This window comes from Rhinolophus sinicus, chromosome 5 (assembly GCF_057876585.1).
Source record: "Rhinolophus sinicus isolate RSI-liver-muscle chromosome 5, RSI-T2T, whole genome shotgun sequence".
Lineage (NCBI taxonomy): Eukaryota > Metazoa > Chordata > Mammalia > Chiroptera > Rhinolophidae > Rhinolophus > Rhinolophus sinicus.
The window spans coordinates 30112973-30126643 of NC_142505.1; the positions used below are offsets into that span (position 1 = coordinate 30112973).

General features: G+C 47.5%; 1 protein-coding gene across 2 annotated transcripts in view; it reads right to left on the reverse strand.

The window, feature by feature from the left end:
* Nucleotides 1-13331, reverse strand: part of GALNT15 (polypeptide N-acetylgalactosaminyltransferase 15) — a 40876-nt gene extending 27545 nt beyond the window's left edge. The window contains exon 1 of one of the 2 annotated variants that reach the window (XM_019725995.3): nt 12173-13331. In XM_019725995.3, the coding sequence (XP_019581554.3) occupies nt 12173-12702 (530 nt within the window). In that variant the 5' untranslated portion in view covers nt 12703-13331. The remainder of the gene's footprint in view (nt 1-12172) is intronic. The other variant, XM_074312811.2, reaches the window with a different exon arrangement.
* Between the last annotated feature and the right edge of the window lie 340 nt (nt 13332-13671).

Consider the following 13671-nt stretch of genomic DNA (forward strand, 5'->3'; position numbering starts at 1 on the left):
TTACTTTAGAGGTCTATGTAAAGATTACATAAGCAAAGAGATGTGTTGTGCTTGGTCTATAGCAAACTTTTAATAAATGGAAGCTGTTACCATTACTCAGGTTAGTGTTGTGTGCTGACTGGCTTCTGGGGTTGTCTTTCAACACTGTAGAGGACGGGCCAGATGTTCTCAGAATAATTATCCCTGATATGTGTAGAATTTTCCCTATGCTGTCTCATTCAATCCTCATCACCATATCACCATCCTTGGGTCTGTTGCACTGCCGAGCTCCAGTGGGTACCATGCTCGTGGAACACCCCGTCATGGTGCTCCTTAGTTGGAGCATGGCAGGACTGTCCACCACATAGGACCACAGCCAAAGAAGGCCGTGCAAGTGGTGGAGCTCATACAGATCCCCCGCTGGGCCCCACTCCCTAAAACACAGACCTAGTGGTGAGATGCTCTCAATCACCTCGTCAGTCACTGGGAGCAACAGCCTCCCTACTTGCTCACCCAGGTGGCTTTGTTGGCTTCTATTTTGTCTAGTTAAAATGCAGGATGGATTCCCTTCAGGAGGGTAAAGGCTGTGATAGTGAGCACCCAGTAACCATTTAGCTGCTGTGAGTATGGAAGGTTCAGAAGATGCTGGGGAAACAGTAAGAAAAGGTTCAGATGATGGGGCCCAGCTCACTTGTGTTTGGAAACCCTAAGCCCTAATGTGACCATGAGGACGCTGGGTCTCTAAGGAGAGACAGTGCACAAAGAGGGAAGTGGAGAATGAGCTAAGTGAGGGAGGTGATGCTAAAGACCTGTCATCTGCTTCAAAATATACCCACTCTTCCTGCCCACCTCCCACCCAAACTTAGAGAGCTTTGGAGGGTAGAGAACAAGGGGTGGGTAGCCCAGAACTAGGTAGAGAATTAGCAGTCACTGCCCAGCCCCCCTGGCAACCACACCAAGCCATGGCAACCACTAATCTACTTTTTGTCTGTAGATTTTCCTACTATGGACAAACAACGTATCTGTGACAAGATACAGTCTGTGGGCAACCATTTTGTGATATGGGAATTGCCCGTAACTCATGGATACCTGTTCATTCATCCCCAGGCAACATTTTGTCCTCTATGCTTCTTTTTCCCTCTAAGACCCCTCCTGCACTATGTGGCCTTTTGTAACTGACTTCTTCCACTTAGCATAATGTTTTCAAGGTTCATCATGCTGTAGCATGTATCAGTACTTCATTCCTTTTTACTACTGAATAATATTCCATTGTTTGACTATACCACATTTTATTTATCCATTTATCAGCTGAGGGACACTTGAGTGTTTCCACTTTTGGCTATTATTAGTAATGTTGCTATGAACATTTAGGTATAAGTTTTTGTCTGCACATATGTTTTCATTTCTCTTAGGTATATACACCTAGAGGTTCAATTCCTGGGTCATATGGTAACTGTATGTTTAACATTTTGAGGAGCTGTCAAACTGTTTTCCAAAGCAGCTGCACCATTTTACATTCCCACAAGCAATATATGAGGGTCTCAACCTCTTCACATACTTGTCAGCATTTGTTATGGTCTGTCTTTTTCATTTTAGCCATTCTGCTGGAGTGAAATGGTATCTTATTGTGGTTTTAATTTGCATTTCCCTACTGACTAATGATTTGAACATCTTTTCATGTGCATTATGGCCATTTCTATAAATTCCTTGGATAAATGTCTATTCAAATCCTTTGCTTGTTCATAAATTGTATGTCTTTTTAATTGTTGGGCTATAAGGGTTCTTTTTGTATTCTGGGTACAAATCCCTTATCAGCTATATGATTTGCAAAAATTTTCTCCATTCCTGGACAGTCTTTTCACTTTTTTAAAGTACAAAATTTTTCAAATTTTCATGAAGTCCAATTTATCTATTTTTCAAGCCTTTACATTTTGAGGTGGTATATTTTGCAGTGATAGATAGTGGATACACATTCTCATTTTAAAGATGAGGAAACTAAGGCCCAGAGAGCTTAAGTGACTTATTTAAAGTTACAGAGCAAATAGCTGATGGTCAGTCTGATTCTGAACTTATCTAGTACTCTTAAACGTATATATATTGCCATCTTGGACTAAAGAGCTAGTAGAATGTTCTGGAATCAAAGTCATAAGGCTTGAGTTCCAGTGTCCTGACCAAATGACAATGATGGAAGGTTTTTTGAAGAACATATAATCCATTGGTTCCTTCATGTATTCTGGACTATCTATACTGATTCATTCAGGTCCTCAAAAAGCAACTTACTTAGATCCTACTATCTTGGCTACCTTAGAAATTTGCTTATGTGGAGTTATGCTTGGTGCTATGCTCTAAGCTTTCTTCAAAGGACAGTACAAGAATCAGTTTTATGAAATCTGCTTTGCATTACAGAGGAAACCTGTTGAGGGTTTTCTCTCCTCTATCAATTACTATCCACTCTACAAAGCTTTGGTGGGAAATTCCTGTCAGATACAAGTGCCAGGAAAAGCTTTTCCTCCTCTGAGAACCTGGTGTTTTTCCTCCTCATGAACAATAAGGATCATGATATCTATCTACTGTGTTTCCTTTTGCAGTTTGGCTGCCAGAAAGCTCAGAGTAAGGAAATGGGATATTTAGTCATTGAGAGGGTTCTAGGGATTACCTACCTTCATTCTAATTTTCTCTTTGATCTTGACCTTCCATCTTTCCAACCAGTCATTTAACAGATACTTGTTGACAACCTACTACACTGAAGACTGAAAGATGAATTAAATAGATAAGATCTTGGAAGTGGAATTTGTGGTTTCCCTGCCCATATCCCCTATGGCTATAACATTATATATAATACAGGACAGCCTGACTTCCAATTACCCGAGGGCTTCTTCTGACTGCCAGAGCTGCTTTCCCCAATCATCAGCAGGAGAAAATTAACCTCCCACTCAACCCTGTGAGCTGCCCTCAGCCAGTGACTTAAAAAAGTTGGTGTATTTATATCCAGCAACCTCAACCCTGGGGGTAAGTAATGATGAGATGTGTGTTCCATTCCGATTCCCAGATTCCCCTGCAGGGCTGAGCTCTAGCTGTCCACAGAGATAACTGCCTTGAAAACACACCTTCCGTTGACTGCCTTCTAGTCCCTGCTCCACATTCCCAGTCCCTTCCTAGCGCTCCTGGCATCCCCTGCACAACAAATCCTTGTCTCAGGGTCTGCTTTTGGGGGAGGTCAAACTAGGATGTCACGGAATTTATATCCTATTAAACAGATAACCAAATAATTATTCAACAGCTGTAGTGAGTGCTCCAAAGAGATGCTCAAGGAGTGGGGGCGAGACCCAAAGAGTGGATAGGACACAGTCCAGAGAAGGCCTGTGGGGTGGGGAACGGTGTTTCTGGCAGATGTCACAGTCTCTGCCAAGGCCTGGAGGTGGAAAGGGGCTTAGCATGTACCAGGAACTGACGGAAAGATATTCTAAAGTATATTAATAGCAATTTTTCAAATTTATAATGTATCTTAAAATCCTTTGAGGGAATAAGGTAGGTAAACAAACAAGAGCAAAAGCTAAGTGGTCCACACAAGGGGCTTTGGGCAGCTCACCACCTCTCTGCACCTCAGATTTTTTTCTCCCAGGTGGGGGTGGGTGGGGGTGCACAGTCAGCTTCTATCTGGGCTATGCCATGGCTTTTCTGGGGAAATCAATGAGGCAGAGCCCAACCATGGCTTTTGGACATTGCTTCACAATGTCCACATGTGACCAGGTACTCATGGAGAGAAGCCATGAAGGAACGCGTGTTTTTATTATTAAATAATGGGGCTACTTTCTTTGTCCTTCAGCCACGTATCAGGTGACTATTTCACTATCTCAGTATGTATACACATACACACACGTGTCCAAAAGCCCACACACACACACCGATCTCATTTGTCCATCTTCTGAGTGGCAGCAGAGGAGAGGAAATGTCGGGGCTTTGGAATCAAATCAACCTGGCTTTGAATCCTGGCTCTGCCAGTTCCACCCCCTAATTAGCCAGCATGGGGATGGTGATACCTTTCTCCAGCCCAAGGATGCTGCCTGGATTAAAAGGGATCATCCTGGCCCAAGAGAACTGCTCAAGAAATGTTAGCTTTACAGCGTCGCGCTCCAAGCTCAGAGGAGTTCAGGTCTGTGTTTACATACAGACGCACACTCTCTCTTCACGCAGCCCCAGGATCCCGTGTGAACTGGGAAAATACGTTTGAGTGATGATTCAAAGGGAGTGAGTCACAGCACTGTACCAGATGGCCTGGCTGTGGCACAAACACTCCCCCACCCTCCCCTTGTTGGGCCAGAGTAGGAAGGTTTCTGCCAGGTTTTCTAAAGCTATGTTGGGGTTACTGATCCCCAGTTCTTACCAAATCAGCAGAGCCCCTTCTCCCCCCAACTCAGGTGGGCTTCCATATCTCAGTCCTGAGCCCACACATGCAATAGCTTGGCTATGTGTTTGCAACCCCCAGTGACTCCAATTTCCTTGGGGTTGAGGCTGGGTCTTGCTCACCTTCTCACCATTAATAACTGCTAAATAAATATTTGTTCAGTGAATGAAGGAAGACACCATTCTTGCTCTCAAGGAGTGTATAGGCTTGCTGTCAATATAAACAGGAGAGTAATACCATAAAGCTAATTCCCTACATTCTGAGAAAATTCCAATGTTCAGTCCAGCTTGTCTGTAACTGGTGGGGTTCATCTTGAGAACACCAATTACTAGGCCAGGGCTTGGGAGAGGAGGGCTGGGACACAGCCTAAGGAAATCCCTTAGAAGGATGAGCAAAGGAGCTTATGGATGAGAGAGAGGTGTGGGAAGGGCTGGAGCTTGCACTTGAGACCGATGCCGTCAGCCTGTCATTCATTCCCTACAGTGCATGCAAGGTACATGCAGTCCCCTTCTTTGAGGGGGTTCTTTGAAGTCTCACAGCATCCTTCTGGGGTGCTCTGGGGATCTTGGCCCTGATCCTGACTCCCTAGCCCTGGACCAGAGATGGGCACTGATTGGCGTCACCAGTCTGCATACTGACCGAGGCGTAAAAAGCGTCCTGGTGCACCAGTTCCCCTGACAGGACCGGCCGCCCTGGATAGTGGCCACGTGAACCTTCCAGATGCTCTATCTCAAGGAGTTTGATCTTCAGGCATGTGAAAAGGGTCAGCAGTTGGCAACAGGTCATAGAATAGACAGCAAGCCAACGATGAGGCAGCAGAAGCCAAGAGGTGGCCCAGTGCTTCTCAGATGTTCATTCGCATGGCATCACCCGGCATCTCCATAAATGCAGAGTTAGATCCAGGAGGTGTGGGGTGGTCCTGAGGTTCTGCATCTCTAGTGAGTGAGCTCCTGGGTGATGCCAATGCTGCTGCTCCTGGAACCACAGCTTGAGTAAAGGCAGTGGTTGTCAGTGGCAAGATATTAGCAGGGTGAATTGCCGTGGGGTGCCAGGGACACCAGCTGCTTAAGGCCACAGGAAGGCCCAGTCCCGGAATTGCTGTGGCTTGTCAGCCTTTTTCTTGCTCGTGCTGTGCGCCTCCTGCAGCGGTCCCTGCACTGTCCCTGTCCTTACTTCCTGTGCAGAATTACAGTGACCCTACCTGAAGTAATGTGAGTATCTCTGTTCTTTTTCACCTAAAAGGGCCTGTCAGTAGTTCTTGGCCCAGCTGCACCGTAGAATCACTTAGGAGCAAGTCTCAGTGAATTGTATGTAATTTGTTGGTCGGCGGTAGAGCCGGGACATGAAGATTTGTAAAACTCTCCAGCGGATTCTAATGTGCAACCAGGGCTGTGGGTGATTCTGAAACTTTAACATGGATATAAATCACCGTTAACAAGGGAGCTTGTTAAAATGGAGATTTTCATCTAGCCGGTGTGAGTGGGACCTGAGAGGCTGCATTTCTGATGCCGCAGGTCTGAGGCCCATACTGTGAGTGGCACTGGGGCAATACCAATTATCTCCAGTAATAAAAAAGACAGGCTGACCACCCTAACCTGATATCCAAGGCCAACTTGAAGCACAAAGCGAGACCCTACCTCACTGCCTCCCGTGAGCTTGATCTCAAGGGATTATACTCAGCCCTGTCTACACCACAACCCCGCTTAGTGGTGACAGATCCAGAGTGCAGATCCAGGGGAGGCACTGCTCCTGGCTGTGCTAACACTGGTCTCCAGGGCCGAAAGCTTGGTGTCTGTGGGTTCCTTTGGTGACTTGTCTGGCCAGGCCCCAGAAACAGCACTCCTACTGACCATGCTCGATTGTTTTCCTTCTTTTCTGGGGAGGGGATGAACTGAGCTACTACCTGGGTCTCTGCCCCAGCCTATTCCTGCTCTTCCCTGACTGCACCCCCACAGCCAGGACGAGTCCACTCGCTCAGATTTATGGATGTTCTCTCAGCTGCCTCCTTTCCCTTTTGCATCCCAGGCTCCCTAAGCCAACAAGGGGTGCAGAGCCATCCTGGGGTGGCTCACAGCCTGGTGGGAACTGATGGACCAGGCAGGAGGGAGGGAACAATGGAGAAGCTACCCCTTCCTGTCTCTCCCCACTGGCTGTGAAATGCTGTTGCCTACCTGGTTTCTGGCAGCCCTGGTTCTCAGCCCTGGCTGCACATTAGAACCACCTGGGGACACCCAGAGCCCACCCTAGACCAATGAAATAAGAATCCCTGGAAGTAGGACCTGGGTATGAGTAGTTTCTAAGACTTTCTAGACAATTCCAATGTGCCCCAAGTTTGTGATGATGTACCCACCACTGCAGCAGAACATAGCTGACCAGAGAAAGGACAATGACGTGATGTTCACAGCTGCCTGCTCCAACTTTCTGCCATCTTTCCAACTCACTCCTGTGCCCTGTATTCAAGAATTTGGTAAGGGAAGCTTCTGTTTGGACTTGAATATTGGGTGAAAAATCATCCACATTTAGTCTTTCTTGGTCTCTAACCTAATGCAAGGGTGTTATATCCCTTTTATAATTGAGGAAAGTGAGGCTCAGAGAAATTGAGTGATGATACAAGGTCACATAGTAAAAGGTGGTGCCAGGATTCAACTCCAAGTCCACTGTTGCATGTGACTTTGTATATAAACCAGGGAAACATGGGCCCAACCTTAAATGCAAGTTATAAGTTGATGCCAGCAAGTAGCACACAGCCAGTTACAGCTGAGCTAACATTTATGTGTATGTACAAAACCCCCGGTAATGAGGGGGACTGTGTTCCTCTCTTCTCCATTTTTCCAATCCCAACTGCCTCTATGGAACCTTCCAGAATTCTACTACCTCTCCATCCACTTTCACTCACTTTTGGACCGGTGGTTCCCCAAACTGTCCTGCATCAGCTTTTAAAAATTCAGCTCACTGGGCTCCAACTTAGAACTATGGAGAGTCTCCAGTGATGGGATCTAAAAAAATCAGTATTTTTAAACAAGCCATTTGGGGGCATCTGATATGCACCTACTTTGGGGAACCAGGGATGTAGCCTCTTGATGCCCAAAAGTATCTGTGGACCAGCAGTGCTGGTACCAACTGGGAGCCAGATAGAAATGTAGCATCCTGGGCCACACCCCTGAACTATTAAATTAGACTCCAAATTTTAACAAGATTTGCATGCACGTTCAAGTTTGAGAAGCATGGCTCTGTCCGACCTATTTGGTATAAAGAGTGTCTTGCAGCAGCAGCAGCAGCAGCAGCAGCAGCAGCAGCAGCAGCACTCAGGAACTCACAGAAATCAAATTCTTGGACCCCACCCTAGACCACCCAAGTCAGAACCCATAGAGGCAGAGGCCAGGAATCTGTATTTCAACAAACCCCCGTAGGTGTTCTGATGTACACTCAAGTTTCAGAGCCACTGCCTGGAGGAGAGATTACAAAGCACTTTCTCAGTGGGGAGTCTCTTTGATTCTGGACATTAACTGTCCTACAGCTGATGCCAGGATGATCAAAGGAGAGCTGGGCCTGGAAGAGCCTGAAAGCTGTCAGTGCTACAGGAGGCTGCATGCAGCAAGGCTGGTTCCTCCCCGCCCCCCTTGGACAGCAGCGTGGAAGGGCTGAGTCAATCTTAGTTCTCAATCTGTCACTTTATCATGGGCACTTCTCTTTATTTCATCTATGGATTCATTCACTTTTATCCCCGCTCCTGCCTCCAGGACCCTCCCCTCCTCACAGCAGAACCATTCCATTGTGTTTCATCTGTTCTTGTAAAGAATGGATTGTTGATGTACATGGAGTTCACATTTCCCCTGGTGATGGTGTGCTACAGCCCTCTTTCTGCATCTTACATTATTATAATTATTATTATTACTATTATTATTTTCAGGTGTACAAAACAACATAATGATTAGACATTTTCACCCCTTACAAAGTGATAACCCTAACAAGTCTACTACCCCTCTGATACTGTACACAGATATTACAATACCATTGTCTATATTCCCTATGCTGTACTTTACATCCCAGGACTATACATATATATTTTAATTATAATTGACATTCAATATTATTTTATATTAGTTTCAGGTATATAGAGCAGTGGTTAGAAATTTATATAATTTATGAAATGATCCCCCTTCCTAAGTCTAGTACCCACCTGACACCATACGTAAGTTTTTACAACATTATTGACTACATTCCCCATACTGTATTTCACATCCTTGGGACTATTTTGTGACTATCAATTTGTACTTTCTAATCCTTTCACCTTTCTCACTCATCCCCTAAGCTCCCTTCCCATCTGGCAGCCATCAGTTTGTTTTCTGTATCTATGAGTCTATTTCTGTTTTGTTTGTTCATTTATTCTGTTCTTTAGATTCCACACATAGGTGAGATCATATGGTATTTGTGGGTCTTACTTTTTCACTCCGCATGATACTTTGAAGGTCTCTCTCCATCATACTGTGCACTGAGGAGGGTGTTGCTCCTAGTCCTAGCAGAGTACCTCTGGGCTGCACCCAGCTCCTGCAGTGCCCTGTGACGAGATGCCCAGGTGGCTCCCAACTCCCTGGTGCCACCAAGGATGCTGATATACATCCTCCTCCATGTCTCCTTGGGGACCGGTGTGAGCTCCCCCATTTTATGGATGAAAAACCTTGAAATACTTCCAGCCCATGTGACTTGCCCAGAAAGTACAGCATGATGATGAAGAGACCATGACGTTGGTGTCAGAAACATCTGGTCAGATGACCTGACCCCAATCCCTTCTCTTTTCTGTGCCTCAGTTTTCTCATCCATAAAATGGAGATGGTAAAATTACCCACCTTCTGGATTTATTATGAAAACAAGTGAACACCACGTAGCAGAATTCTGAACGCATAATAGGTGCTTAATAAATGTTCACAACAGTTTTACCTCACTTTCCAGAGATTGTCTATTGATCTCTTACAGTGATTTTTTTCTGTTTTGGTCTTGCATTATTGGTAACTCTCCTCTCATGAGCCCTTTTCAAACTGACCTCCGGCAATGACTCAGTGGTTCTCAGAAAAGGTTTGCGGCTTGGATAGGCCAAATGAGCAAAGGCCGGGTCTGGTTTGGGGGTTTGGGTACGTGAATTGGGGCCAGCCGGTCTTGTCTGGGTTAAGAGTCAAGAATGGTCTTGCAAGAAGCTCTGGGGTGGATGATGGTGTGTGACTCAGAAGCAGGCAGAGCTGCGGGACGTCTAGTGTTCTGGGAAAGCAGCGGTGCAGGACTTGCATACAGTAGATGCTTAATACATGGCTGTTCTTAGTGGGTTGTATTTTGGTCCTGTTTTAAAGTAGTGGGAGGCAAATCCTGTCACCCTGGAGGGAGGTTGGGGGTTTATTGCCTCACTGTGCAGAGAATCCCTTGTGTATCCTGGAGGGGTGCTGGGAAGGGAAGACCCCAGTGCGTGAAGTGTAGACTAGAGAAGGGAGTCTGGAGGCCAAGGCCTGGGTACCCAGGCTGCACAGACCGGCTGCAGCCAGCAGAGGGCGCCACACACCTCTGGACAGAGCTGGAGGTGGTCCTGTGAGAACTGTGAAACGCTGGGAGTGCGCAGACCAACTGTGGAGGTTTGCCCGGGACCTGTAGGGGCTCTCAGTGCTAAAATCAGGGAAGTCCCAGGCACACGGAGATGAGTTGGTTCCCTGGTTTGAAGAGGCAACCGTTGAAATGGTGCAGACACACACACGCACATACATATACGCACATCACACACAACACAAAGCGTACCCACACTCACATCAAATACACAATACACACCCATGCACTTCACACCACACATCTGACACACAACACACTTGCACACATACACATGTACCACTAGCACAACACATTTATAATACATATTCAGCACACACTCCTAAATACGTATGTGCAACACACAACAAATACGTGACCACACACCATACAACTCATGCCTGTGTACATCACACGACAGACACAACATGCACAGGCACCAGGCACACCAGCACGATGTAATGCCCTGCACACATGTACTACACACAACACATGCACACATAACACACACGCACAAGCACACATACACAATGTACCCACAGATATGCGTGTGCATAGCACACGTGCACAACGAGACACACACACATACACACACCTTTGCTAACCACAGACCTCTTGTTTGAGGACATGTTTCTTCTTGGCAAAATGAGGATCATAATTCTTTCTCTAGGCCAATGATAAAAGCGTATGAACAATCATTGAAAACTCTGTATTCACTCCTTCAGCAATCGTTTCTTTACTGTGTGCTGGGACCTATGGGCTCACTGCATGGCAGGGAAAGCAGGCATTGAACTAACCAACACATCCATGATCATTTAGCTTCGGTTGTAATGAGCCTTATGAGTTAAAACTCCAGAGAGCACAAAACTGCAAGGGGGTGGGCCTGGCTGGGTCTGGGAGTTTCCTGAAAAGAGCTTTTCAAGCCAAGAACTGAAGTCAGAACAGCAGGGTTGGGACGAGGGGGAGGTGAATGAGGCACACAATGTACGGAGGCGTGACGCTCATGTGTTGTCCTGCATTTGCAGGGTCGTGCGAGTGAGTGGGCGAGTAGCCAGACTGAGCGGGAGCCCAGGAAGGATGGGAGGAATAAGTGGTCCTGCTCCCAACTGCTGCTCTACGCGGATCCTCTCACCCAGATGGTTGGAGAGTTAGCTGGCTTCTCAGGAAACTCTCTGGGCTCTGGGGAGAGCAGGGGCTTATAGGGCAGGGCCCTACCTAACTTAAATGGACCAGCTGCACTGCCCCTAGATGCTAGTAACCAGGCCACCTTCTCTTCAGTCAGCCATGGTGATAGCGGAGGGGAAGGAAGGCAGGCATGTACAGGATGAGCCCACCATCCCCCCCGGGCACAGCCTACATGTCATCTGCTTGCTCCTGAGGGTGGGACCACCCTGCCAGGTTAGGCTGCATCAGTGCAATATTCCAGCTCCTGGGCACTGCAACTGTCCCCTTAGTCTAGTGGACTAAGGAAGGTGGCTTAGAGTGCTAGTTCAGGCAGACTGCAGCTTCTGCCTAGATACAAATCCCCGCCTTGGCACTTACTAGCTGTGTGACTGTGGGGAGGTCATCTGGTCTCTCTGTACCTTATTTTCAAAATGATAAAATAGGCATGATGGTAATACTAGCACCCATCCGACAGAGTTGTAAGGACCTTATGAGTTAATACAGGAATAGTTCTTAGATGAAAGCCAGGCACATGGCAAGAGCCACATAAATATTATCTGCAATTGTTATTTTGATGCAGAATAAACACAAACACTAGTAACAATTACAATATTAAAATGTGCTTGAGTCAGAGTATTAGAACCGGAAGGTGCCTTGGAGAACATCTGCTCAAAGATCTCTCTCTCCTGCGTTAGATACAGATAAAGCTATTTGACCCAATAATCCAGAATCAGAAAGACTAGACCCCAGGACAGGGAAGAGAAGAAACAAGTAAGAGTTGCTACCTTTCAGTTCTCTACGACAGTGGCTCTCACCTTGAGGACTAGATACAGGCCACAGGACCCCACCCAGGGTTACTGACTCAGTGGGTCTGGGTGGTTTCTGAGACTCTGCATTTCTAACAAGTTCCCAGGTGAATGCTGCTGGTGGTGGTCCAGGGGCCACACCTTAAGAAGCACCGCCCTAGGTATAGTGGAGATGGGGTGCAGAAAGTTTGCAGCCCGCGTTTGCTGAACAAGCCCCAGTATCGCCAGAAGAGGAAGCGAAGGCCTTACTTACAGCGGATGCCGGACCTCGGGCAGCGCCCTCTGCAGGGGGATGCGGGAGCTAAGCGCCTCCTCCAGGCCGAGTGGGGTCATCTCATCTTCTTCAGATACCTCCCCGTCCTCCTCCTCGGCTCCCCAGTCCCTCTCTAGGGACGCGTGGTCCAGCTTCCTGTTCGACTGCTTGATGAACCGGTAGCTGCCACCTCTCCGGCCCTGGCTCTGGTTCCTTCTGACCCTGGGTGAGACCACAGCCACCAGGAGCTGATCTTCCCGCAGCGAAATAAAAGGCGGCAGGTCCTCCAGGGGGCCATACTCCTGGCCCTCGTCATCTGACTCCAGCACCCATTCCTGGGACTCCCCAAAGTTCAGGCGGTACCCAGCTTCAGGGCCGTGCTGGGCGGCCCGGGCTGTGACAGCCTGGTGCAGGGCGTGCGGGGGAGGGTGCAGCATGGCTACCATCAGTAGCACGCATCCCAGCATCAGGAAGAGCAGCAGGAATTGCAGCCTGCATGGTCCATGCCTGTATCGCTTCCTTAGGAGCATATTGCTAGAACTTGCCAAATGCAACAGGTCATGTTCAAATGTGTTTTCTCGTCCTGCTCCAGGTTCCTTCAAGCTTGCAGCAGAACCTGGGTTCCTGGTTCCACCTGGAAGTATTTTGCCCGTCACTTAACCTGATCCTTTTATCCCATTTGGCTTTGCCAACAGCGTGTGTAAGACCGGCTTCCACTTAGAATCAGAAAGACACAGGACCCAAGTCGCACTTCAGGTCCTCTCTGAGTGGACTTCTTTAATTGCCTTCTGAAAGCCCCTTCACAGGGACTTCAAATTAAATTGTTTGCCCCCTTTCATCCCCTGTTTCTCCTTGGGAAAAAATGATTATTTCCATTCTGCTCAGGTGTTTAGTCCCATGTGTTTCGTTTCCCCCCTTGCATGACTGGTCAGGTTGCTACGCGATGTCTGGGGGAGAGATGGTGGGTCCTCAGTCCAGCAGAGCTGACAGCCGTCCTCCTTTGGACGCTTCAAGTCAGGTCGGATCAACAGATGTGAAGCCGGCAGACAGTGCCTGATTTCCTTTCACACATAGCTCCGTGCTCAGCTGAGAGCCCTCTGCCAGACACAGCCCGAGCCAGGCATGCGTCTCACTCCTGGTCCTAATGCCCTCACTGTTCCCAGGCTTTGCACAACCCCACGGAATACAGCTCCAGAGGAAAATAAAAGTCATCACTGCTAGGACCAAACCCAAACAGGAACATGCCAGGAGTTCAGATTTGAATCTCATTCTTAGGAAGACTTCTGGCCTGACCCAAAGGGGCAGGAAAGAGTATCCCCTCCTTATTTCAGAAAGGCTGTACATGTGACATAGAGGCGAGGAACTAGCTGTCTATTTGCACCCGCAGTGTCCCACATGTGATCTGCAAATTTCAACCAGACTCTCCCTCCCTTCCTGAGGACCACTGTCCTTGACCTTCTGAAAAGGAGGGACGCTGCTCTTATAAGCCCCTCCTGCCC